This window comes from Pristis pectinata, chromosome 1, assembly GCF_009764475.1.
Source record: "Pristis pectinata isolate sPriPec2 chromosome 1, sPriPec2.1.pri, whole genome shotgun sequence".
NCBI lineage: Eukaryota > Metazoa > Chordata > Chondrichthyes > Rhinopristiformes > Pristidae > Pristis > Pristis pectinata.
This window is the reverse complement of record NC_067405.1, coordinates 71,656,689-71,684,523: the sequence shown is the minus strand read 5'-3', so window position 1 is coordinate 71,684,523 and position 27,835 is coordinate 71,656,689. Positions and strand designations below refer to the sequence as shown.

At 43.1% G+C, this 27,835-nt stretch overlaps 1 protein-coding gene across 3 annotated transcripts in view; it reads right to left on the bottom strand.

Annotated features, from left to right (window-relative positions):
* Positions 1 to 624: 624 nt before the first annotated feature.
* The window catches only part of LOC127575252 (flagellum-associated coiled-coil domain-containing protein 1-like), a 41,466-nt gene continuing 14,255 nt past the window's right edge, over positions 625 to 27,835 (bottom strand). For 2 of the 3 annotated variants that reach the window (XM_052024977.1, XM_052024985.1), the window contains exons 5-15: positions 27,143 to 27,163; positions 22,199 to 22,292; positions 16,032 to 16,093; positions 15,598 to 15,695; positions 13,271 to 13,323; positions 8,113 to 8,212; positions 7,454 to 7,557; positions 6,193 to 6,264; positions 3,522 to 3,611; positions 2,616 to 2,725; positions 625 to 944 (exon numbers count right to left, since the gene is read on the bottom strand). In XM_052024977.1, the coding sequence (XP_051880937.1) occupies positions 737 to 944; positions 2,616 to 2,725; positions 3,522 to 3,611; positions 6,193 to 6,264; positions 7,454 to 7,557; positions 8,113 to 8,212; positions 13,271 to 13,323; positions 15,598 to 15,695; positions 16,032 to 16,093; positions 22,199 to 22,292; positions 27,143 to 27,163 (1,012 nt within the window). In that variant the 3' untranslated portion in view covers positions 625 to 736. The remainder of the gene's footprint in view (positions 945 to 2,615; positions 2,726 to 3,521; positions 3,612 to 6,192; positions 6,265 to 7,453; positions 7,558 to 8,112; positions 8,213 to 13,270; positions 13,324 to 15,597; positions 15,696 to 16,031; positions 16,094 to 22,198; positions 22,293 to 27,142; positions 27,164 to 27,835) is intronic. The other variant, XM_052024993.1, reaches the window with a different exon arrangement.

The window sequence follows — 27,835 nt, the reverse complement described above, 5'->3', positions numbered from 1 at the left end:
CACTTTAGCCCGTTGTACAAAGTGCTGAATTTTCTTCAGTACAGGATGAAAATTGCCTGTGTTGGATTTTTTTATATTAAGACAGAAAACTTTTGTAAATATTTTGTCAGACAGCAAATGCAGAAATGGTCAATTGATGGTTTAAAATCTTGTTTTCCTTTTGAAAAATTTTAGTAGAGAAATAATATTGGTACATTATACGGAGTCATTCCAATCATACAAGGAACAGAATTAATATTGTCAGTGCAAACTTGTTCTCATCCTTGCAGGAAAGTCCCAAGGTGGGCCTGCTATGGAGCCAAACAAATGGCAGATTTAAACAGTAAAGGAGGTCAGCTGACTCAAAATCTCTATGCAGGCTCAATTATTCTTTCAATCTCATTTATTCTTTCTCTGCTGAAGTTTTCAAGTAACTCTCCCTTTTGAAAGTTCATATTGAATCTGTTTATACCACTTTTTCAGGGATTGTAACTGTAATTGATTCAGAATTCCCATTGAAAATGTGCATGAAAGGTAAGTGAGGATGGGTGTGTTGGATGATGTTTTGCAAATGAGGTTGTTACAGCTAATTAGGTCCAAAGTCCAAATTTATTCTGTTTACAAAACAATGTTGCCAATCAGCAATTGTACATTTGAACCAAGCAAAAATGTACCATGGAGTGTAGTTGCTGATCTTTGCTCTGTACATACAAATCTTATACTCAGCTCCTTTGACCATGATGCAGATGGACAAGTGCTAGCCTTGTGGGTTGCTCCCATCTGTTTGAGGAGCCAGAGGAGATTCTGGCTGCAATTTATCATCTGTATCACTTGCATTGACCTTGTTTTGTTCTTGTAAAGTGACCTGGAGACTTGCTTTCATTTTAAGCCTCTGTTTTCTCTCTTGCTCCTCTATTTTGGCCTTCAGGGCACATAACTCTTCAGCTTTGTGAGCAAACAATTGCCTGAAGAGAGAAAAAGAAAGTGGTGGTTATTTTTGTCCTATTGCACTAGAACCTCCCATGATTAGTAATGCACTTTGACAAGCAGTTACAAGTCGATGCCTTTCAGTCTTTCAATGGGGCAGATTTTCTGTCACTTATACAATTCTTCTGGACATATTGTCAAAATCCAAAACTAACCTTGAGGCTCTCCTTTGATAAGTTGCTCCCCTGTTGAGTTTCATAATCATTCTACTTAACTTTTTGTTTCTAGAGCTATGTTCTTTTAAATACTGAGAATTCCTATTTGGAGGGGAAAACAAAATAGTTTCACACTGTGCAATTTATGTAAACTTGTGTACAACAGAAGAAGAGTACATAATTTTTGAGGGAAGATGTTGGATGGTACAGCTGCTGCCTCATGGCTCCAGTGGCCAAGGTTCAATCCTGCCGTCCGGTGTCTATGTGCAGTTTGCATGTTCACCCTGTGACTGTGTGGGTTTCCTAGAGGTGCTCCAGTTTCTTCCTGCATTGCAAAAATGTGTCTGTTGGTAGGTTAATTGGCTGTTGTAAATTATCCCTAGTGTGAATGGTGGAATCTGGGAAGAACAAAATAGGTTAGTGCAGGATTATTGTAAAAATGGGTGCTTGGACAACGCACAGCTGGTGGGCCGTCTCTCTCTATGACTCTATGTCGAGATATGGATAAATGGTGCTGTGCTGTCAATCAACAATGATTGGAACAGCCTCATCCCCTTTCTAGATTTCTACATTCTAGTTCTGAAGCCACTTTTCAGATCTTACCACTTACTCAAAGATTGCAGGTATAGGAATCATTCAGTATTTTGATTACAGATGTGGAGAAAATCTGATGACATATGTTTAAAGGCAGAACATTGTTTGAAATCCTTTACAGAACCATGATACCTCTGGAGCTGCATTGTCTTGAGGGGGTTTTGAGTTCCTTTATGTAGTGACAGAAGGACTGAACGTAAATTAGCCAGCCAAGAAAATGCAAGAACTCTTGTTTACCATAAACAGATCTGGTAGAGAGCCACAGAAGTTTCTCCTGTAATGAGGTGTCTACCAAAACATATCCTGATTAAATTATCTGTGGTGCTCATAGTTTAGGCATCTGACCTGTCTTAATTAATGTCCACAGCCCACATCTGCTGGAAGTGGGTCCATATTACAAACAGTACAAGGACAAGATTGAGTCTTATGCCGTAAAGCCCAGCCATTCAAATGAGCTAATAGAGAGGGTCAATTGTTTATTGCCAGAACTAAATGCTTAATTATGAGGAAATAAGCTGATGTTTTTCTATCCAAGGGTGATGTAATTGAGGGATTATTTAATAGGGTAAACATATTTCCATTTGTGGAAGATTTGAACACTAGGATTTTCCTTTATCTGTTAACTGGCCTAGTAAGAAATTCAGAGGAAATGTCTTTGGCCAGAATATGATTGAAATAATGGGATTTACTTCAGTGATGAAATGAGGTGTAGATTGTGATACAGAAATATCCGTGTAACCAAAGTCTGTGCAATGATGTCATGAATATAATAGGGAAAAAAGGCCTGCAATGTGTAGAGATAACTAGGTTTTTCCTGAAAATATGTAAACCAAAGACTGCTTTTACTCTAATTAGTAAAGTATAATCTTGGTAGAGCAAGGACCTAGATTATTTTCTTACTTCAGATCCATGTTTTGATTTTCTAAAGCTTCTATGGAACGCAAATATTTCCCCTGCAGAGTGCCTATTTCTGCCTTGTAGAGTCCTTCATATTCAGTCAGCTTAGCTTCCTGAAATAATAAGTGTTATTTTGTAAATCACAAATATTGAGATCTTTTCTTCAAAATACAGGAATCAGATTAAAATTGGGCTACAATGAGTGGACACAGTTCTACAACTGAGCCACAGCCAGAGAGGGATATATTAAAGAGAGGCTGATTTGTCTTCCAGGCTGGAGGGAAAATCAGTGGCTGCATTAAAGCAGCTCTGCCCTCTCCATACATCTCACCTATAGCCAAATTAATTTACCCTCTGATCAAAAATTCTTTATCACCCACTTGAGAACAGTGTTTGCTTTCCAGCATGATAATCATTTTTCCTCCCATCTCAGCCTGATTTTATAACCCTTTGTTGGGCTGGACCCCGCATTGCTGCACGTGGTCTCTACATCACTGGACCTACTTTTCACATATGCAGAGTGCTGAATGATTCTCGTATCTCAAAAGTACTTAGTACAGTGATTATGGTGCAAGTAAATTCACAGTAAATCGTTATCTATTAACTAGGACACTGGAGCTGTAAACCCTTTTCCAATAACTAATGTAATCCTCAATGTCCATCTGAGTGTTGGGTAGATTGTGGTGTGAAAGGTGCCTGAAATGTTAGATAATTCAAGCAACTTTCAGTACTATCCCAGCTTGGAGCGGTAGCTGTGTCCATGACCTGACTCAGTGCCAAGCATGCAATGAAATGAACTCGGCTCCTGCTATTGTTTACAATGATCAGTACCCCTGCACTACTGATAAACTAGCCTTTGGTTCCCAAGACTAGAAACACTCACACAAAATTGATCAAACTTCTGATTACCATTGACTGTAGTCGTCCCATGACATGGCTGAGATGTTCAGTCTGATGCAGTAGCTCTTCTGTCTTGTTTTCCAGTTGCTGCTGCAGATTCTGTAAATACGAATACAGGCTAAGTTTCACTATGTTTAGTAGTGTAAATTATCCTCCAGTTTTAAACTCCTCAGAATTCTCAGGTTCAAGAACAGTTTATCACAAGCAGTTTACGGAAGGCACTTTGTGGGAACATTTTTAAAAAAATCATAGATGGGGTTGGCTACTTTGAGTGGTGCGTGTCCTAAAAGGCTTTTTTAAAATGTATGATGTTGTGATTAACAGTGTGCACAGAAATGATTCAGTAACTAGAGAATTTGAATTCCTCTGAAATGAGAGCTTTTGAGGTGTCCGTGTATAGTGCTTAGGTGGGTCAAGAAGCTGGAGTATAAAATAGTTTTTACTAATAGCAGAACAGAGTTGTTTATTTTACAGGTTGTAATATAGATCCTCCCTTATGATGAAATTGATAATCCTTTTACAAGTTCTTAACAAAGTTGCTTATTTGAAGAAAGACCATAGGTGTAAGGATAACAGTTTGAAAATAACAAACGATCTAATATTTGGAAGGTTACAGCACAGTGATTTGCCAGGATTTGGATTAACTGCCACTTGCTAGTTCAGCATTACCTCTCCCTCCTCAACAGACAGTGAAACAACTTTATTTCACTTTTGTTTGCTTTAACACTTTCAAAAGCATACAAAACTTGAATGGGAAAAGATCATTTGTTCTATCAAACCACAGAACAACCTCCCTATTGTAGACTGAGTCACATTCAACCAAAGACCTTGAAAAAAACTGAAATTTCAATTCACTATATACCCCCTAACAAAGTTCATTATTGCATGATTGTAGCAGCCTTAAGACCATCAAATCCCTGAAGCACTTGATGGTCACAATCTATACCCCTATAACCTTTGTTCCTAAGCCAGATAGAAAATGTGTGATGGCAGAGGGTTGTTTCTGCGATTGAATACCTGTGACTAGTGGTTTCACACAGGGATCTGTGCTGTTTGTAATAAATGTGAATGATTTGGATGTGGATATAAGAGGCATAATCATTAAGTTCTCAGATGACACAAAGATAGGTGAAGTTGTTAACAGTGTGGAAGGTAGTCTCAGGTTACATGGTGATATTGATGTGTTGGTGAAACAGGCTGAGAAATGGCAGATAGAGTTTAACCCTGATAAATGTGAGGTGCTGCATTTTGGGAGTATAATGAGGCTCGTGGTGTGTCCCCCAGCCTCATTATACTCCCAAAATAATGAGGTGAACAGAGGGATCTTGGTGTGTAAATCCAAAGATCCCTCAAAGGTGACAGCACAGTTAAGAAGATATACACTGGCTTTCAATAATCTGTCCAGTGAATACAAGAGCAGGAAGGTTATGCTTCAACGTTATAAAACACTGGAGAATTGTGTGCAGTTCTGGTCATTGCACAACAGGAAAGACATGATGGTGCTGGAGAGGGTGCAGAGGAGATTCACGAGGATGTCACCTGGGATGGAGGGTTTGTTACGAGGAGAGACTAGGTCCATTTTCCCTGGAACAGAGGATATTAAGAGGGGACGTAATTGAGGTAAATAAAATTGAGGGGTATACATAGGGTAGTTCAGGAAACATTTTCCCCTTATCAGCAGTAAATAAAACTGGAGGACATAGATTTAGGATTAGGGGTAAGAAATTTAGAAGGGACCTGAAGAGGGCCTTCTTCACCCAGGGAGAGGTGAGTAACTGGAATGCACTGCTGGAGAGAGAGGTGGAAGCAGTGTCCCTGACAGCATCTCAGAAGTGTCTAGATGAGCATTTGAATCACCCAGGGATAGAAGGCTATGAGCCAAATGCTGGAAGATTGGATTAATATGGACGGGTGCCACTGATCAGTGTGGACATGGTGGGCTGAATAGCCAGTTTCCATGCTATTTGACTCCAAGATTCATTGATCAACATATCAGAAATTCAACAACCTCTTGCATGAAAATGACTAAAACTGTGGCTGAGCTGGCATCAGACAAACGGAGCGTTCACATCAGTAGTCTATATGAGGGAGATAGACAGGCCACTTTCGATCACTGCAGTCCATATGCTGATAAGCAATCTGTGTGATTGATAGAGTGGGGAATCCTAATCTTTCCTGCCCAGCACTATATATCCCTTGATTCCCTTAGTATTCAAAAATCTATCAATCTCAGCCTTAAATCTACTTGACAACTGAGCATCCATAGGCTTCTGGGATAGAGAACTCCAGCCCCCTCAGTCTGACCTCTGACCCTGAGATTTTGCCTCTTGGTTCTACATTCCCAATCTGAAGAAATAGCCTCTCAGTACCTTTGCAATCACTTCTCATTCTGCACCAATTTTGCTCAACACCTCATTTTACAAAATCCTTACCCCAGGAATCCATCTAATGAATCTGAGGCATACCAACTGCAAGGCAAGTACATCCTTGGGTATGATGACCAAAACTACACTTGGTACTCCTGGAGCAGTCTCAATGAAATCCTGTTCATTTGCAGCAAGATCTAGCCACTGAAGTCATCAACAGGTCCTTTAGTTGAATGGTACGAAAACAAAGTTGCTCTACCTTCATAAACAATTCCAAAGAGCACTGAATAGTTGTTGGCTGTATACATTTTTACCTGGATCTCCTGCCTTGATTTTGTCAGCTCATCGAGTGTGCCAGAAATGGCATTGTACTTGCTAGCAGCTTCCTGAGAAAGTAGAATCAAAGAGCAAGTCAATTACTTTAAAAAAATTATCTTTCTGATTTCTGCAGATTGGCAAATTCAAGTTCACTGAACTGCAAAAGCACAGCTAACTTAATAGAAAAATGTCAAGCATACCTATTTTGAAAGTAATAAGATAGAAATCTGTTTTTTAAAGTTCACCCAGTTGGACATATTTGACCGAGAAACTGGATTTTCCTTTAATTCCAAAAGTGGAGGAAATATTCTGTCTGAAAACCTTGAAACAAAATTCTAACTTGAGGAAAAGCCATTTAGCCTATCAAAACTTGTGTGGAATTTCAGCTCCACCAACTGAACACCCAGATGCATTTTCAATATATCTAGTGGATAGCAGAATGCCATTACTGCTTCACATTAGCAAACATTCTAAAATTCTAGCCAACCTTCCATGGTTCTAGACATGGACGCATTAAAACCAAGTGCTGCCTTTAGTATGGCTCATGTGCCCTTCCTCAAAAGTCACCCATTATTGACAAGATCAACTTTTAATATAGTGGGAACATTAACAAAAACACACAAGAACAATCTTAACTCACATCAGGTTACATTCATTCATCACCCCTGCAGTGTGTCATCTGTAATGGTTCCAAGTCCAGCAAGGCCTTGGTTCTAATGTTCTTATCCTTCTGATCCCTCCAAGACAACCCCCTCCCTATTCCGTAATTTATTCCAACGATTCAACCCTCTGGCATCTTGGTGCTTCTTCAATCAATTTTGACCTCTTATATACACCCAAATTTCATGCACCCACCCCAGAAGGTTGTGTCTTTAGCTTTGGAATTCCCTCTCTAAGCCTCCCCAGTCTTTCAACTTTTCTGCACCTTTTAAAGTACTAAAAGCTGGTGCTTTGGTCAAGATTTTTCCACTTATTCTGATAAACCTCCTTTGATGGCTCGGCCAACTTTCATATCATTCCCGAGAAGTGCTCTGGAATATTTGTTATGTTAAAAGAACTACGTAAATGCAAGTTAATTGATATTGCACATGAAAAATGATGGCTAGGAAAAGACCTAATAGTCTATCCCATATATTTGTAATGTATCATTCCATTCAAAGAAAAAAAAATTTCCTTTGTGGAAAAATAGTCAAAATATCTTTAAGCATTTCTGTTCATTTTTCCCAATTGATGCCATATTAAGAGGATTCTGCTCACCTCCATTTCAGTTTTGTGCTCCTCAAGCATGGAAGTAATCTGTTCTTGGAATTGCTGCTCAATTAATTTTTTCTCTAGGTCACATTTCTCTTTCAAGGTGTTCTCTGGCAGACAAAAGAGACCTGTCATTCAAAGACTATTACACTGGATGCCACACCACAAAGCAGTTGTGTGTGGAGACAACCTCGTAATCTTTCCCACTTTTGCAATTCGAGATACTTCTAACATCAGCCCTGCTTCAGTGGTGGTGCACTCAACTCGGGCTCACAGGATAATACAAGTAAATTAACAGAGAAAGCCATTTACAGCACTTCAGCTATCGGCCTTGACCACATGATTCCCCTTCCATCCAGACTAAATAAACGAGCTAGTTAAAATATGGGGGAAAAACTTCTTCACCATCCATGGTAGTTAGTAGACAGTGGTTACCACTGAAGCAGAAAACAAGTCACCAGCACTATACAAGATCATAGTAGTTATATTATCAGCATGTATTAATGGTGTTCCATTATCTATTAAGCTTTACACACATTGTGTACTTGCAATATAGCTCTTCTCATACACAGCCTCACAATGCGCCCAGCCCAAACACTCCCTGCTTCCCCCATTTCCCACTGTAACTCGTGCTCAGTGGGTTTTCTACTGAAACGGTCAATTACCCTGCAGGCTAAGCTCCATTCTCTTGTCTGCTTCAAATTGCTTGTTCATTTCAGCTTCTCTCTGTGACCAGTTTTCGTTCATTTCTTCAATGATGGATTCCTGCGTTAAGAATCCATTAACTTAGAATCAATATTATTAGGAATAAATTTCAAGACAGCTCCAGGTGGCATTTGTTTCACTTCTGTTTGTAATAGGAAAATTAACACAATAATAACTCCACTGAACTGGTCGTTAGTGGTTTCCAATGCAAATACCTAATGAAACATAAATTCAGGGGCATGTCAAATCCACATTCATTTCACAAACCTTACCTCTTCCTCGCATGTAAAGACGTACAACATAAATGGTTACAACTCGGCCACAAGGTTCTTAGTTTTACTTTTAAGGAGAACAGATTTGAGTAAATTCAGCTTTTTGCTTTGAAGTCAGATTAGGACAGAGCAATGGCGAGGCTGGTCGAGCTGCTGCCTCACAGCTCCAGCAACCGCCTCACAGCTCCAGCAACCTGGGTTCAATCCTGAACCTCCTCCCCTCCCAGTGCTGTCTTTGTGGACAAAGGCATCCAGATTAATTTGCCCCATATATAGGTGAGTGGAAGAATCTGGAGGGAGCTGATGAGAACATGGGGAGAATAAAATGAGATCAGTGTAGGATTGGTGTAAATGGGTGCTTGATGGTCAGCATGATGGGCCAAAGAGCCTGTTCCCTGCTGAGTGGCTCCTGCTTTACCTCGAGGGAGAAATGGATTTTAAAAGTCCTGACTCAGACACACATAGATGAATGTTCTAACACCAGGTTCCTGGATCACGAGAAGTTTATGTTTTAGGTGTGAGCTGTAGCTCAGGTAGGGGAGTCTGGATTCTCCCCGCTACTTTAGCTGACAGCACCAATGGACTGCACCACTGTTAATGCACAGTTGGAAGAAGTGCAAGGGAACTCTCACCCGATTCCCGGGTAAACTTATACCTCATGCTACACCTAGAAACAAATTATCTTGTACTATGACATTGATGCTAGTGGGACCTTGCATGTAGAAAACTGGCTGCTGCATTTCCAACTTTGCAATGTTCAAAGATGCTCAGATCCTAAATAAAGTTAATTATTTCTTTATTCCCTCTATTCAGATAGAACGGGCCCTTCAGCCAACAATGTTGTGTCGAACTAATTAAGCTAATCGCACCTAATCACTTTTGCCTGCACGTGGTCCATATTCCTCCATTCTCTGCATATTCATGTACCTATCCAAAAGCCTCTTAAATGCCTCTATCATATCTGCCTCCGCTACCACCCCTGGTAGCGCATTCCAGGAACCCACCACTCTGTGTAAAACAAAAACTTGCCCCACACATCTCCTTTGAACTGTCCCCCTCTCACCTTAAATGCGTGGCCTCCAGTATTAGACATTTTGACCCTGGGAAAAAGATAATGGTTGTCTACTCTATCTGTGCCTCTCATAATTTTATAAACTTCCATCAGGTCTGCCCTTAGCCTCCGCCACTCCAGAGAAAATAACCCTAGTTTGTCCAACCTCTTGTTATAATACATACCCTCTAATCCAAGCAGAATCCTGGTAAACCTCTTCTGCACCCTCTCCAAAGCCTCACATCCTTCCTATAAATGGGGCGACCAGAATTGAATGCAATACTCCAGATGTGGCCTAACCAGAGTTTTATAAAGTTGCAACATAACTTCCTGACTCTTGAACTCCATGCCTTGACTAATAAAGGCAAGCATGCTATATGCTGCCTTTACCACTTTAACGACTTGTGCAGCCACTTTCAGGAAGCAATGGACTTGGACCCCAAGATCCCTCTGTACATCAATGCTGTTAAGGGTCCCCCCCTTAACTGTGTACTGTCCCTTTACGCTTGACCTCCCAAAGTGCAACACCTCACACTTGCTCGGATTAAACTCCATCTGCCACCTCTCCGCGCTTATCTGCAACTGATCTATATCCCGCTGTATATTTTGGTAACCTTCTATTCTGTCCACAATGCCACTAATCTTTGTGTCATCTGCAAACTTATTAACCCACCCACATTTTTATCCAAGTCATTTATATCTATCACAAACAGCAGAGGTCCCAGTACAGAATCCTGTGGAACACCACAAGTCACGGACCTCCAGCCAGAACAAGACCCATCGACCACTACCCTCCGTCTTTTCTGGGCAAGCCAGTTCTGAATCCAAATGGCCAAGTCACCGTGGATCCCATGCATCTCAGCTTAAGTCTTGTGGAAAATGAAAAATTACTCACCAGATGAGAGGAGGACTAAACATAAAGTCTTCCAGTCCAGTTCTGCATATAGTTCTACCCTGTGACAATGCAGTTATACAGCATGGAAACAGGCCATTCGGCCCACCATGTCCAGGCTGACCAGTGAGCAGCCATCCATATTAATCCCAACTTCCAGCACTCGAGCTGTAGCCATTTATGCCTAAGCAATTCAAGTGCATGTCTATTAAATGCTGACAGTGATTCTGCTTCCATCACCATCTCAGGCAGTGTTTTCCAGGTACTCACCACCGTCTGGTTGGAAAAAGGTCCCCCTCAAGTCTCTTACCCCTACCCTAAATCCATGTCCTCTAGTTTTAACTACCCGCTACTATATCTACTACAATTCGTCTCTGGGAACCCAGCAGCTCGATCTGAGATTGTTTCCATTAAAGGCTATAGCAGGGCTCGCGATTCCTCCACACTTCATCCCCTCGGACAGACTTGGAAGTTGGAGTACCAATGAAAATTTCAAAATTGGGACTGGTAGACTTTTAGAACATAGAACACTACAGCACAGTACAGGCCCTTCGGCCCACGATGTTGTGCCAACATTTTATCCTGCTTTAATATCTATCTAACCCTTCCCTCCCACATAGCCCCCTATTTTTCTATCATTCATGTGCCTATCTAATGTCCCTAATGTATCCGCCCCCACAACCTCTGCCAGCAGTGCGTTCCACACACCCACCACTCTCTGTGTAAAAAAACTTAGCCCTGACATCCCCCTTAAAATTATACCCCCTCGAGTTAGCCATTGTCGGCCTGGGGAAAAGTCTGACTGTCCACTCGATCTATGCCTCTTATCATCTTGTACACCTCTGTCAAGTCACCTCTCATCCTCCTTCTCTCCAAAGAGAAAAGCCCTAACTCATTCAACCTATCCTCATAAGACATGCCCTCCAATCCAGGCAGCACCTTGGTAAATCTCTAAAGCTTCCACATCCTTCCTACAATGAGGTGACCAGAAATGAACACAATAGACAAGAATACGAAATGGGTAAATGGAATTAGGGTACAAACTAAGTGAGTGTTAGAACAGGCTCAAGGAGCTGAATGGCTTCTTTTCAGATGTGAAAGTTCTCAGCAGGCCACAGCTGATTGACTATCCCTGAATGACCTTGAGGAGCAGGTGGTAAGCAGCTTTCTTCAATTTTGGAGATGAAGAAACTATGCCATTTACAGAAGGGGTTTCAGCATTTTGGCCAAGATATGATTAAGCAATGGTGATATGCTCACAAATTAGGATGGTGTCTGACTTGGAGAACTAGGGGGTGATGGTGCTCCTATAACCCTGCTGCCCTCCATCATTAGGACATGCTGTCAAGGAACTACAGCACGTCTTCTGAAGGGTCCTGACCCAAAACATTGACCGCCTGCTTTTCTCCATGGATGCTGCCTGGCCTGCTGAGTTCCTCCAGCATCATCATAGTGTTTTTCAAGTGAAATATTTCCAAGTTTGCTGATGACATAAAACTGGGTGGGACTGAGAGTTGTGTGGAGGATACAAAGGAACTTCAAGGTGAGTTAGATAAGTTTTTAGAGTGGGCAAATTCATGGCAGATTCAGTATAATATGGATAATTGCGTGGTTATCCAGTTTAGCAGGAAAAACAAAAAGAAGAAATATTATTATTCAGTGACTGGTGTCCTTGTACACCAGTCACTGAAAGCAAGCACTTAAGAATGGTATGTTGGCCTTCACTGGAAGAGGTTCTGAGTATAGGAGCAAGGATGTCTTTCTACAGTTGCGCAAAGATCACACCTAGAATATTGTGTGCAGTTTTGGATCTTTTACCTACGAAAGGATGTACCCGCCAGAGAAAGAGTGCAACAGAAGCTCTCCAGACTGATTCCTGGCAAGCTGGGAAGAGATTGGGTCAACCAGGCCTGAATTCACTAGAGTTTAGAAGAATGAGAGGAGAGAGAGCTCGTTGAAATGTACACAATTCTGACAGGGTAGACAGCAGACTGACAGCTAAACAGACTGGATATAGGGAAGGTGTTTCACTTGGATAAGTGGGGTCTAGAACCAAGGGTGATGGTCTCAGGATATGGGATAAGACACTTAGGGCTGAGCTGAGAGGAGGTTTACAAGAATGATCCCGGGAATGAAAGGGTTAACATATGAGGAGCGTTTGATGGCTCTGGGCCTATATTTGCTAGAGTTCAGAAGGATGGGGGCAGGTGGGGGTGGAATCTCATTGAAACCTACTGAATATTGCAAGGCCTGGATAGAGTGGATGTGGAGAAGATGTTTCCAGTAGTGGGAAAGTCTAGGACCAGAGGCCACAGCCTCAGAATAGAAGGACGTCCCTTTAGAACAAAGATGAGGAGGAATTTCTTTAGCCAGAGGGTGCTGAATTTGTGGAATTCATTGCCACAGACGGCTGTGGAGGCCAGGTCATTGGGTATATTTAAAGCGGAGGTTGATTGATTCTTGATTAGCAAGGGCATCAAAGGTTACGGGGAGAAGGCAGGAGAATGGGGTTGAGAGGGAGAATTAAATCAGCCATGATCGAATGGCGGAGCAGACTTCATGGGCTGAATGGCCTTATTCTGCTCCTATGTCATATAGTATTGAGTTAATGGATTAGCCTTGCTCATACTGAATGGCAGAGCAAATTTGAAGACGTAATGACCTCCTCCTGCTGCTGTTTTTTCCCGTTTCTTTGTCTTCAACTCTAATAGCTCTTTATCTTTCTCTCCATTACCACCTCTAGAAACAGATTAAATACCCTCATATGACCATCAGAACATTACTGGTGCAGAATATGCCAAAAGAGTAACTTATGTACGAGGCACAGCACCACAAAACTAATTACTTCCCGAGGCAATTCAATATAAAGTGCTATAAAATTTCAAGAGTTCCTTGCTACTTACCTTATAAGACATAAATGCAGCCTGTGCATTATTAAGTTGTCCCTTTAGCTCAGCTGTGGAACAAAAGGAGAAAAGATTTTTTGTTACATCTAAAGAGGTCATTCAAGGTCAGTGACCAGTTTGATCCAGGTAATAAATGAACAGCTTATCAGACTAGTTAAGATCCTGCCCAAAATACACATCAGTCCAGTCCACTTACCCAAAGTAGTATATATCATACTAGTCTGGATGTTGCCCAACCATGTCAGACTGATCTAGATGCCCTTTGACTCTCCAGTCCAGGCACACAGTACACTCTATTTTGAACTGGTCAGCTACCCCAAGAAGTATACATCAGACTGATCCAGACAGTGCACGCAATGTTAGTCTGGCTCAGGTAACACGTATGAAATAAGTAGGAAATGCTAATTAACATGCTCAGTTTTCTGCCACCTTAATAAATCTTCAGTCTATGCTAACAATAGGTCACTACCATTAACCCATATCCAGAATGACTGTGGAACCTTACCAAACCTTATGAGAATACAAGTTATTACATCCGTTATCAAAACCCCCAAATTCATAAACAATCCAGACTCCTAATCACAATGTGATTTTCTAAGTGCACTATTTTAATCATATTCTTTATAATAGACCGTCACCTCCCTTTACTACGGTCAGGCTATTTTGTCTATAATGTCACGTATGCTCCCTCTTTCAAGCAGACCAGTCCACACACTGCTTCTCACTGGACACTATATCCTCTCCCCTCAAATCAAGGGCTAACAAATGAGGAGAGGGAATTCTGGAAAATCGCTTCCAATGTAACAGTCTTTGCTGGAGCCTTGTCATTTAAAACTGAAGACCATCAGTTCTGGGGGATTTTTTAAAAGATATTTTTGGCCCTTAATTTCTGTAGAGCTTATAAATGTTATAAGGAAATAATCTGTCCCTCCTTTTGCTGTATCTATAAGCTTCTCCGAGCAACACCTCATATTCCACCTTGATAGTCTCCAACCTGTCGGCCTCAACACTGATTTTTCTAACTTCTGGTAATCCCTCCCCCTCTCTGTTTTCCCTCATTCCTTTTGTTTCTCTTCCCCCGCCCTCATGATCTGCCCATCTATGCCCCACCTCTTCCCCTTTCTTCCATGGTCTACTGTCCTCTCCTACCAGAGTCCTTCTTCTTCAGCCCTTTGCCTCTTCTGCCTATCACCTCTCAGCTTCTTACATCACTCCCTTTCATCCCCCCTTCCCCCTCCCCCACCCACCTACCTTCCCCCTCTCACCTGGACTCACCCATCACCTGCCAGCTCGTGCTCCGCCCCCTCCCCGACCTTCTTATTCTGGCTTCTGCCCTCTTCCTTTCCAGTCCTGATGAAGGGTCTCGACCCGAAACGTTGACTGTTTCTTTCTCTCCATAGGTGCTGCCTGATCTGCTGAGTTCCTCCAGCATTTTGTGTGTGTTGCTCCAGATTTCAGCATCTGTAGAATCTCTTGTGTCTCTGTGAAACCTATAGGCTATCCATTATCTATCAGACCAGTGCAGTAACTATACACCAGTTGAGTCCACAGTACTCTATGTATTAAACCAGTCCAGGTTCCTTTCCACCACGTATCAGTCTGGTCCAGTGTCAATACACCGTATACAAAATTGGTCCAGTATCTGACGCATCATACTTCAGACCAGTCCAATATGCTATGTGTCACTGCACTTCCTGTGCACTGTACATCAGACCAAGCCAGAACCTCGTGTACTGTATATCGGACTGAACCAGAACCCCATGCACTGTATATTAGATTTACAGTAACTTTCCCTTGCACTTTTTACCACGATGGTCAGGTATCCCATGCACCTTATCAGACTAAACTAATATGTCATGTACCATCCAGATACAGAAAGCAAAAACATGAGGCAACGACTACAAGTGCATTAGTCCAACCTTTTTGGTCCGAAGGCCTCATGGAAGAAAACTCTTCACTGCACCATACGAGGACCAGATTTGTCATAACAATTAAACTTTCCACACAGATATGAACAAACTACTGCAACATAAACTGGTCCACACTCAGAGGGAGGCAGCCTCACTGGGAATATTGAATTCATCGGCAAGGAATGTACGGCAATGTGCACTGTTCTTCACCAGTATAAGGTGATCTCAAATCTTTCCCAGAGGTGGCATGGAACCTCAGCTGACAACAGTTCATTGAGTGAACAAATTACTAGAAAGTCTCATAGGGGTGACAGCCATTTTGAAACTTCTTAAAAAAATGTTTGGGAACCAGAAGAACATAGCAAATCCTCTCCACACAGTATAACTGTTCCAAGTGGTGTGAATGGAACATACCATACTGCTTCTCTGCATCCATCTTGATCTCCACCATCGCCTTTTCAAATTTCTCATTCATCACCTTGATTTCAAGAGCATGGATGGCTGTGATTTCACTGCAACAAAGAAACCTGCCTTCACAATTTGGCCTTTTCTCCATCCTCCTCATTGTTCAACACGTTTATCAGGGCAAGTGGTCCTCCAGTCCTGTATTTTGTTTCAAACATTAACCTCAGGCTACTTTTGAACCTTAAGGAAAGCATCGGAATAGGCCTTTTGGAATGTTGGCAATGGCAACAGCCCCACCCATTCATGTCAACCAAGCCTGGGTCAGGTGCAACATGCAACTCCCTACGCACATTCAGCTCTCAATGTGGAGCCCCACGGCATTTTAAGGAATATCTCAACCGTCTCAGTAACACCTCCCCGCCCCCAGACTTTTGAAGTCCTACCTCATGTGTTCTTCATGCTTCTTCTCCAACAACAACTTTACCTCCTTGTTCTCATTCTGAAACTGGAACCAATAACGTGCAGTGAGAAACCATCTCCCTGGAACACCAAGCAAGCTTCTGGCTGCTTCATATCTCACCAGTAAGCCCCCAACTACCTGGCCCACCCCACAAGTGCCCAAGGGGCAGTTCCTAATTCATTTCTTGTGGTTGTCGTGGAGAAAAGTTTGAAAGGAGCAATATAGAGAACTCTCCTTGTAAATGATTTGAGAGCTGTTAATACAAATCTGCTCAAAAATGTGGTTAGATCATAGCTGATTTGTACAGGCAACTGGGGTCTGAAGGTTACAGTGTAGAGTAAAATTTACAACAAAGAAACAGACCTTTTCAGCTCACTGACCCAAGCCAGTATGCAGGCTCTAAACATTCCTCCTCCTCCTCCTCCACCTCACCCAATTTGAACTTCTTTCTATTCCTTCCTCCTCTGTGCACATTTCTGGTTTCCCCTTTATAGACATTGGTTCTTTTCACCTCATCCATGCCATGTAGTAGCGACTTCCTCCTCCACTGAACCCTCTGGGTAAGGATGCTTCTCCTGAATTACCTGTCGATTTCACTTGTGACTTTATGGGGCTTAGTTCAGTTTCCCACACATGGAAACATTTTTTAGGTCTACACTACAAACCATTTTATTATTTCAAAGACCTCTATCAGAGTGATTCCTTCCTACAAAGGAAGCACAGTCACTACAACTGTAACAGTAAGCGTTGGGATGTTTCCACTGGTGGGAGATTACCAAACAAGGGGACTTAGTTACAAGATTAGGAAGCAGTCACTTAAAAGTGAATTGTGCAGGAACTACTTCTTGCAGAGGGTGCTGAGTCCCTGGAATTATCTGCCATGGGAGTATTGTGGAGGCTAGAACAAAGCGGGTATCTTAAAGAGAAGGGAGGTAAATTTTGTCTGGCACAGACGATGAGATGCGGCCTGGGGCGGATTAGCCGTGGTCATATTGAATGGCAGGGCAGGCACGAGGGGCTGTGGCCTACTCCTGCTCCTGTTTTAGAGAGTCATACAACAGGGAAAAAGACCTTTTGGCCCACCAAATCCATGCTGACCATAAAGCACCTATTTACACCAATCCCATTTTATTCTCCCCATATTTCCATCAGCTCCCCCCAGATTCTACGGCTCACCTACACACTAAGGGGCAATTTAGAACAGCCAATTAGAAACCGGAGCACCCAGAGGTAACCCAAGTGGTCACAGGGAGAACGTGCAAATGCCATACAGACAGTGCCTAAGATCAGGATTGAACCTGGGTCTCTGGAGCAGTGAGATGGCAGCGCTACCAGCTGCACCACTATACTTCGGCTTAACCTGTTATCTTTTCATGTTCACTTTTTCAAAGGAAAGAGTTTAAGGTTTGCTACTTCAATTCTAGCATCGTTGTCGGATTCTCCCAACTCAGCCAGAGACCAGGGTTCGTCCTAACCTCTGGTACATAAAACACAGAACAGTACGATGTTGTGCCCATCTTGATACCAGTTTATAGTAAATGTCCTCTTCCTGTGTATCATTCATATCTTTCCATTCCTTTCATATTCACGTGTCTATCTAAAAGCCTCTTAAACTCCACCAAACTGCCTGCTTCCACTACTGCCCCTGGTAACCTATTCCAGGAACCTATCACTCCCTGTGTGTAAAAAAAACTTGCCCCTCACATCACTTTTAAACTTCCCCCCTCTAACCTTAAAAGCATGTCCTCTGGTGTTTGATATTTCTATCCTGGGGAAAAGATTCTGACTGTCTACCCTATCTATGCCTCTCATAATTTTAAAAACCTCTGTCAGGTCTTTCCTCAGCCTCTGACAGTCTAGGGAAAATAACCCAAGTTTGTCCAAACTCTTGCTTATAGCTCATACCTTCTAATCCAGGTAGCAACTTGTTAAACCTCTACTGCACCCTCTCCACATCCTTCCTATAATGGGGCGACCAGAACTGCTCACAATACTCCAAGTGCGGTCTGACTAAAGTTTTACACAGCTGCAGTATGACTTCCTTACTCTTATGCTCAACACCCCACCAATGAAGGAGTGCCATATGCCTTCTTTACCACCTTGTCTACTTGTGTAGCCACTTGCAGCAAACTATGGACCTGAACCCCAAGATCCCTCTGTACCTCAATACTATTAAGGGGCCTACCGTTAACTGTACACTTTCTCCTATCATTTGACCTCCCAAAGTGCAACACCTCACACTTGCCCGGATTAAACTCCATCTGCCATTTCTCTGCCCATATCTAACTGATCTATATCCCGCTGTATTCTTTGATAGTCCTTTACATTGTCTACAACTCCACCAATCTTGGTGTCACCCGCAAACTTGCTAACCTTGCTACATTTTCATCCATATCATTGATATATATCACAGACAACAGAGGTCCCAGCACCGATCCTTGCGGAACACCAATGGTCATGGATCTCCAGCCAGAATAACAGCTTCCCACCCCTACTCTCTGTCTTCTACGGGAGAGCCAGTTTTGAATCCAAACTTGCAATTCACCCTGGGTCCCATGCCTCCATCTTCTGAATCAACGTACCACGAGGGACCTTGTCAAACACCTTACTGAAGTCCATGTAGATAACGTCCACTGCCTTACCCTCATCAAGCTCCTTTGTCGCCTCCTCAGAAAACTCAATCAAGTCTGTAAGGAATGACCTGTCCCGCACAAGGCCATGCTGACTGTCCCTAAGCAAGCCATCCTTTCCAAATGCGCATCAATCCCAGTATCTTCTCCAACAGTTTCCCTACCACTGACGTGAGGCTCACTGGTCTGTAATTACCTGGATTATCCCTGTTTCCCTTCTTGAACAAAGGCACAACATTTGTTACTCTCCAGATCTCTGGGAGCTCACCCGTTGCTGGTGAGGACACAAAGATCTTTGCCAAAGCCCCAGCAATCTCCTCACTTGCTTCTTTCAATATTGTGGGATATATGCCATCAGGCCCTGGGGACTTATCCACCTTAATGCTTTTCAGAAGACCCAGCACTACCTCCTCCTTCACCTCAGAATATTCCAGCACATTAGCATGCCCCATTCTGTTTTCACTATCCTCCAAATCCTTCTCCTTGGTAAATACCGACGCCAAGTATTCATTTAGTACCTCAGCCACGTGCTCTCTCCAAGCACAAATTCCTTCCTTTATCCTTGAGTGGACCTACCTTATTCTCTTTTTCTTAATATGTATAAAATGCCTTGAGATTCTCCTTGATCTTGCTCACGAAGGACATTTCAATGGCCCCTTTTGGTCTTCCTAATTACCTGCTGTCTTTATATTCTACAAGGGCTCATTCTGATTTTAGCTTCCTAAACCTTACATATGCTTCCTCTTTCTTTCTGACTAAATTTAGGATCACTTGGGTCATCCAAGGTTCCCTTACCTTACTATTTTTGTCCCTACTCCTTACCAGAACATACCGATCCTGCACTCTGATCAGCTGGTCATTAAACAACTCCCACGTCAGGCGAGAACTCTCCGACAGCAGCTGCTCCCAATCAATGCCCCTTCGCTCCCGTCTTATCCTGTTGTAATTTGCCCTCACCCAATTCAGTACCTTCCCGCAAGATCCAATTTTATTTTTACTCATAAATATCTTAAAACATAATGAGACTATTCCCAAAATGTTCACCCACTATCAGGTCTGTCACCTGGCCTGGCTCATTTCCCAAAACCAGGTCCAGTATGTTCCATCCTCTAGTTGAACTCTCCACATACTGTTTCAAGAACCCCTCATGGATGCACTGAAGACATCCTGCCCCATCTAAGCCTCTTGTATTAAGGAAGTTCCAATCAATACTGGGCAAGTTAAAGTCCCCCACTATGACAACCCTGTTGTTTGTGCACCTTTCTATAATCTGTCTGCATATCTGTTCCTCCACCTCTCGGTGGCTACTGGGGGGCCTGCAGTATAATCCCATCAGTGTAATTGTACCTTTCTTATTTCAGAGCTCCACCCAAGTTGCCTCTATGGATGAGCCTCCAGTGCGTCCTCTCTGAGCACTGCTGTGACATTCTCCGTCATCAGTGGTGCAATCCCTCCACCTCTTTTACCCCTCTCTCTATCTAAAACAACAAAACCCAGGAACATTGAGCTGCCAGTTCTGTCCCTCACGCAACCAGGTCTCTGTAATGGCAACAACATCGTAACTCCATGTACTGATCCAGGCTCTAAGCTCATCCTCCTTACCCATAATACTCCTAGCATTGATAAGATATCTTTATTAGTCACATGTACATGGAAACACACAGTGAAATGCATCTTTTGCGTAGAGTGTTCTGGGGGCAGCCTGCAAGTGTCACAACGCTTCCGGCGCCAACATGGCATGCCCACAGCTTCCTAACCCGTACGTCTTTGGAATGTGGGAGGAAACCGGAGCACCCAGACGAAACCCACACAGACATGGGGAGAACGTACAAACTCCTTACAGACAGTGGCCGGAATTGAACCCGGGTCACTGGCGCTGTAATAGCGTTACGCTAACCAAAACACACTTCAGCCCATCAGTCCCACTGTGTTTATTGGCCTGTCTCTTTCAGTCTTACTTGTCACACCATCTTTCTTGCCTTCAACCCTACCACCTGCTGTCCTGCTGCTGTGGTTCCCATCCCCCTGCCACTCTAGTTTAAACCCTCCCGAGCAGCACTAGCAAACCTCCCAGCGAGGATATTGATTCCCCTCCAGTTCAGATGCAAACTGTCTTGTTTGTACAGGTCCCACCTGCCCTGGAGGGGAGCTCAATGATCCATAAATATGAAGCCCTCCCTCCTGCACCAGCTCCTTAGCCATGTATTGAACTACACCATGCATCGATTTCTCACCTCACCAGCATGGAGCACGGGTAGTAATCCTGAGATTACAAACCTGGAAGTCCTGCTTTTTAAACTTTCAACCCAACTCTCTAAAATCACTTTGCAGGACCTCATCCCTGCTCCTGCCTACAAGATTGGTACTTATTTGGACCATGACCTCTGGCTGCTCACTCTCCCTCTCAGAATGTCCTGTACCCGCTGTGACACATCCTTGACCCTAGCACCAGGGAGGCAACGCACCATCCTCAATTACGGCCACAGAAATACCTGAGCACCTTACTATCGACTCCCCTATCACTATCTGCCTGACTTCACCCTTCCCTTCTTTGCCGCAGAGGTGGGCACAGTGCCAGTGCCCCGGCTACTGCTGCTGGCCTCTGAAAGGTCATCCCCCCCAACAGTATCCAAAGGGGTATACCTGTTACTGAGGGGAATGGTCACAGGGGAACCCTGCCCTGTTCCCGGATGATCCTGAGTATATCCAACTCCACCTCCAGTTCCTTGACCTGGTCTGTCAGGAGCTGCAGCTAGGTGCACTTCCCACGGATGTAGTCACCAGGGAGACTGAGAGTTTCCATGACTTCCCACGGCTCACCGGAGGAGCATTCCACTGCCCAATCATCCTGTCTGCACTAAGTCAAAGGTCACGGATTAACAGGAAACCAAAAACCTTACCTGTTTTTACCTGCTACTCACCTGTGCCTCCTCGCCAAAGCCTTTTGAGCCAAAGCCTCAGCTCCCCACTCTTACACTGGCCACTCACACAATGGTCACCCCACTTTACCCTACCTTCCTTTTTATTGGCCAAGTTGCCAGATACTTAGGCAATTAAAAAACAACCCTTGAAGAGCTGCTGGCTCCTCCCCGCAACTGCAACTGGATTTTGCACATTCTGCCTGTGACTGTGTGGGTTTCTTCTGGGAGGTCTGATTTCCAAGGACACGTGGGTTAGTAGGCTAATCGGCCGCTGTAAATTACCCCTAGTGTGTAAATAAGTGGTAGAATCCGGGAAATATAAAATGGGATTAATGTAGGATCTGCAAATGGGTGGTTGATGGCTGGCCAAAGGGCCTGTTTCTGTGCTGCATGTGTCTACAACTCTTCCAGTGCTCTCTGGGTGTGGCATCAACTCCTCCCTGTTGATGAAGCATAGCAACTGTTACTTCCGTCAGCAGGTAGGAGTATTTAAAACAGGTGATTTACATTCCAGATACAACTCTTCCCCCTCTGAGATGCAAGAAAACTAACACAGGAGAAGAATTTTACCCTGCATACCCGAAACCTTTTGGACTCACCTTTCTCTCTACGGTCATTTGCTTGTGACTCTCCTGTTCCAGTAACTGGACGAGCTGAGTGATCTGCTGCTGCAGGTCTGTGACCAGCTGCTCCCTGGAAAGTACAAGATCCCAACCTTACAGGGGGATGTCACATTCAATCAGTACTGTGGATGTCAAGGTGGTTTGGACCTGAAATTTAACAGGCTAAGCAAAAACTGAGCTGAGCAGGGAAAGAAGAGGAACAGGTTGACCAAACCCCTGTTCCACTGTTCAGATCAATTTTACCCTGAGACCAAGCTTAATCTGTGGTCACAGAGTCAGAGTTATACGGCACGGAAACAGGCCCTTCAGTCCAACCCATCCATGCTGACCAAGATGCCCATCTAAGCTAGTCCCATTTGCCCACAATCAGCCCATATCCCTCTAAACCTTTCCTATCTGTGTACCTGTTCAAGTGTCTTTTACAGTGGCATGCAAAAGTTTGGGCACCCCGGTCAAAATTTCTGTTACTGTGAATAGCTAAGCGAGTAAAAGATGACCTGATTTCCAAAAGGCATAAAGTTAAAGATGACACATTTCTTTAATATTTTAAGCAAGATTACCTTTTTTATTTCCATCTTTTACAGGTTCAAAATAACAAAAAAGGAAAAGGGCCCGAAGCAAAAGTTTGGACACACTGCATGGTCAGTACTTAGTAACACCCCCTTTGGCAAGTATCACAGCTTGTAAACGCTTTCTGTAGCCAGCTAAGAGTCTTTCAATTCTTGTCTGGGGGATTTTCACCCATTCTTCCTTGCAAAACGCTTCTAGTTCTGTGAGATTCTTGAGCCGTCTTGCATGCACTGCTCTTTTGAGGTCTATCCACAGATTTTCGATGATGTTTAGGTCGGGGGACTGTGAGGGCCATGGCAAAACCTTCAGCTTGTGCCTCTTGAGTAGTCCATTATGGATTTTGAGCTGTGTTTAGGATCGTTATTCTGCTGTAGAAGCCATCCTCTTTTCATCCTCTTTTTTTTACAGATGGTGTGATGCTTGCTTCCAGAATTTGCTGGTATTTAATTGAATTCATTCTTTCCTCTACCAGTGAAATGTTCCCCATGCCACTGGCTGCAAAACAAGCCCAAAGCATGATCGATCCACCCCTGTGCTTAACAGTTGGAGAGGTGTTCTTTTCATGAAATTCTGCACCCTTTTTTCTCCAAACATACCTTTGCTCATTGCGGCCGAGAAGTTCTATTTTAACTTCATCAGTCCATAGGACTTGTTTCCAAAATGCATCAGGCTTGTTTAGATGTTCCTTTGCAAACTTCTGATGTTGAATTTTGTGGTGAGGATGTAGGAAACTTTATGCCTTTTGGAAATAAGGTCACCTTTTACTCGCTTAGCTATTCACAGTCACAGAAATTTTGACCAGGGGTGCCCATACTTTTGCATGCCATAAATGTTGTTGCTGTACCTGCCTCAACCAATTCCTCTGGCAGCTCATTCCATACATGCACCACCTTCTGTGCGAAGTTGCCCCTCAAGTCGCTTGTAAATCTTTCCCCTCTCACCTTAAACCCATGCCCTCTAGTTTTTAATTCCCTTTCCCTGGGAAAAAGACTGTATGTGTTCACCCTATCTATGCTCCTCATGATTTTATACACTTCTGTAAGGTCACCCCTCATTCTCCTAGGCTCCAAGGAATAAAATCCTAACCTGCCCAACCACTCCTATAACTCAGGCTCTCGAGTCCTGACAACATTCTTGTAAATCTTCTTTGCACTCTTTCCGGGTTAATGACATCTTTCCTATAACAGGGTAACCAAAACTGTCCACAGTACTCCAGTTGCATCCTCACCAACATCTTATACAATTGCATCATAACAGCCCAACTTCTATACTCAATGTCCTGACTGATGAAGGCCAGTGTGCTACACGCCACCTTCACCACCCTGTCTACCTGTGACGCCACTTTCAGGGAATTATGTACTTGTACTCCTAGGTCCCTCTGTTCTGTAACACTCCACAGTGCCCTACCACTCACTGTGAAAATCCTACCCTAGTCTGACCTCCCAAAATGCAACACTTATCTGGATTGAACGCTACCTGCCATTCCTCAGCCCACTTACCTAGCTGATCAAGATCCCCCTGAAATTTTTGATAACGTTCTTCACTGTCTACGATACCACCTATTTTAATGCCATCTGCGTACTTACTAAACCACGTCTTGTACATTCACATCCAAATCGTTTAAATAAATGAGGAATAACAATGGCCCAGCACCGACCCCTGTGGCACACCATCAGTCACGGGCCTCCAGTCAGAGAAACAACCTTCCACCATCACCCTCTGCTTCCTACCATCAAGCCAAGTTAGCTAATATTGGTCCCTAGAGCCCTTGGGTTAGGGATAGAAAGTCAGCCATAACTACTTAACGTAAGACCATAAGGTATAGCAGCAGAATTAGGCCATTCAGCCCATCGATTCTGCTCCACCATTCAATCACGGTTGATTTTTATTTAACCCCATTCTTCCACTTTCTCCCTGCAACCCTTAACCCCCTTACCAATCAAGAACCTATCAATCTGTGTTTTAAATACACCCAATGACTTGGCCTCCACAGCCCTCCGTGGCATCGAATTTCATAGATTCACTACCCTCTGGCTGAAGAAATTCCTCCTCATCTCAGTTTTAATGGGACATCCTTTTATTCTGAGGCTGTGGCCTCAGATCCGAGACTCCTACTAATGGAAACATCCCCTCCAGGTCTACTCCATCCAGACCTTTCAGTATTAGAAATAGTAATTTGCATTTCATGGGACCGCTAACAAGAAAAAATAGATATCAAGCCAAGGGAGGAGGTGACCAGAAGATTGGCAAAGGTAGGTTTTATATGTCAGTTTGCAGATGGAGTTTAGGGAGGCAATTCTATAGCTTAGGCTGGAAGTACAGGTAGTGATGCACAGGATGGAATTTCTGGGGGGAGCTGCGGACAGAACTGGAGAGTGGCCATGATTTCGATGCAGGGATGTACATTTTAAAACTGAGGTGTTTGTCAGCAAACAGAGTAGTGGTTGTGAGAGTGGTACCTGGTCTGTCAGCAGAGACTTGGAGAAGGTTCATTTTATGTAGACTGTTATGTAGATGTAGAGGTAGGAAAGTGTTGAAATAATTGAGCTTATTAGAAGTCTTCAGCAACACATGGGCTTGGCTGAGGTGATGACAAATATGCAAGTGCTAAGGGTAGTTGTAGGGAAGGAGAGAAAATGGGACCAGAATCAAAGAGAATACCAAAGTTGTCCATAATGTGGTTCAGCCTGAGACAGAAGTCTGGGATGGGAATAGAATTACTGATGGGGACATGGTGCTTTTGGTAGGGGTCACAGGCAATAGGTTCGATCCAGCAGTCACTTGGAAAAAATTGTGGAGGGGTCAGCAAATGAGATGTTGTCACCAGCTTTGAATGTATTCAATGCTTTTGTAAGGAAATACAGGCATAATGGAATTATTGGATCTTGTAGCTCAGAAAGAGGTAATTCGGCCCACTGTATCCAGGCAGTTTAAAGTGCTGTCCAGTTTGATTCACACCTTTGCAAATTAATCCTCTACTTTAGACATTGTGCTTCCTATCCTGTACACCAAGTTATGTATATACATGAAGACCTGGCCAAGTGTTTTCTTTTTGGAAGGTTCCTACTGAATCTGATTCAGGTGTAACCTCAGATCTTAACAACCCTTTGTGTTGAAAAATATCTTTTCTCTTCTGTTCTTTCAATAATTATTTTAAATCTAGAACCTCTGATTACTGATCTACTCACCAGAGGGAACAGTTGAAGTTTGTCAAAGCTCCTCATGACTTTGAATACCTCTATTAGATCTCCCACTCATGTCCTCTGCAGCAGAAAGAATAATCCCCGTTTCTCCGTTCTCCTCCCCATTACCCTCTCCAGGGGTGTGACATCTTTCACAAGTGTGGCACTCAGAATAATTGCAAACAATTCTTCAGCTAACTGGTGAAGAGGTTTGCTCCAACTTTTTTTTAAAAAACATGCTTTGTTCATTGTGTCACAGCACAGAAACAAGCCCTTTGGCCAACTAATTCCGCATCGACCATCAACCAGTAATATAATCCTACACCAATACCATTTTATTCTCTCCGCATTGTTCTCAGCTCCACCGGATTCTACCTCTCACCTACACACCAGGGACAATTTATAGTGACCGAATAACCTGCCAACCTGCCCGTCTTTGGAACATGGGAGGAAACTGGAGCACTTGGAGGAAACCCACATGGTCACAGGGAGAATGTGCAAACTCCACATGTATAGGATCTGAGGTCAGGATTGAACCCAGGTTGCTGGAGTTTTGGAGCAGCAGCTCTACTGGCTGTGCTGCCTGACTCCCTATACAAAGCTCAGGAGCATATATATTTCTTTCATTAACTTATCAACTTGCCCTGCTTCCCTCAAAGTGAACATGCACCTCCAGGCACCCCTGTCCTTGTAACCGCCACTAAATAGCACCATTCAGATTATACACTCTCTCCAAAATTCATCATTTCACAATTGTCAGTATTAAATGGTATTTGCCAAGGGTCAGCCCATTTCACCAGCCAATCTACATCCTCCTATATACAACAGTGCCAACTTTTGTACTATCTGCGGCCTTTGGTATTGTATCCCATATAACCCAGGTCCAGATGGCTAATGTACATCATTTTTCTAATACTGACCCCTGGGATCCCCCACTACCCTCTTCTTAGACATGTAATTAGCTAAGATTATTCCTTAGCCAATTACATATCTATGTTACCTTTAGCCCTTTATTTCCCACATCTGGTAGAAAAATGGTGAGGAAATGATTGCAGTTGGCATACAACTTCAAACAGCTCCAGGTGTAAGGATGTTCACTGACAATCAGTGAATTATTCTGATGCTCAAGATGGCTTATATTAAACGTAAAGAAAAAGTGAACACTCACGTATCCTTCTCTGGTGCAGGCCTGAAAAATTGGATAAAAATCTGAATTAGTACTGACAAGGAAAGTTATAAACTCTCAACTACAGTACACTCCATTAGATAACCAACAAGCATACCACAATTAAAAATGCATACTTTTAAAATGATACAGCTTGGAAACAGAGTGTGATTGCTCACACCAGAATTGATTTGCAATCTTTCCCACAAGCAAACATCGACTCACTTATGCACTGACTTCATGGCAGCAGTGTTAGTGCCTTATAGGGGAAATGTGCTATCACAGTTGATGTGATGGCACAGTTCCTCTATATCACAACCTGCCCGTCTTTGGAACATGGGAGGAAACTGGAGCACCGAGAGGAAACCCACACGGTCACAGGGAGAACCTGCAAACTCCACACAGACAGGATCTGAGGTCAGGATTGATCCCAGATTACAGGAGCTTCAATAGAAGTGCGATACAGCAAACTTAAAATGTAAAACACATGGGTATTACACCAGCACCCAGAACTCCCCACCCAAGGGAAATAGTTAAAAACCTGCAATAGTAAGTTAAAAGGCTGGACTCATCATGGTGTTATTTAACATATTGATATTGATATGCTGCTGATTATCATTATTATTATTATCATGGTTCATTTGCACACTGCCTTTTTATTTTTTTTATACTTTATATTTGTGTAAGTATGTTTGT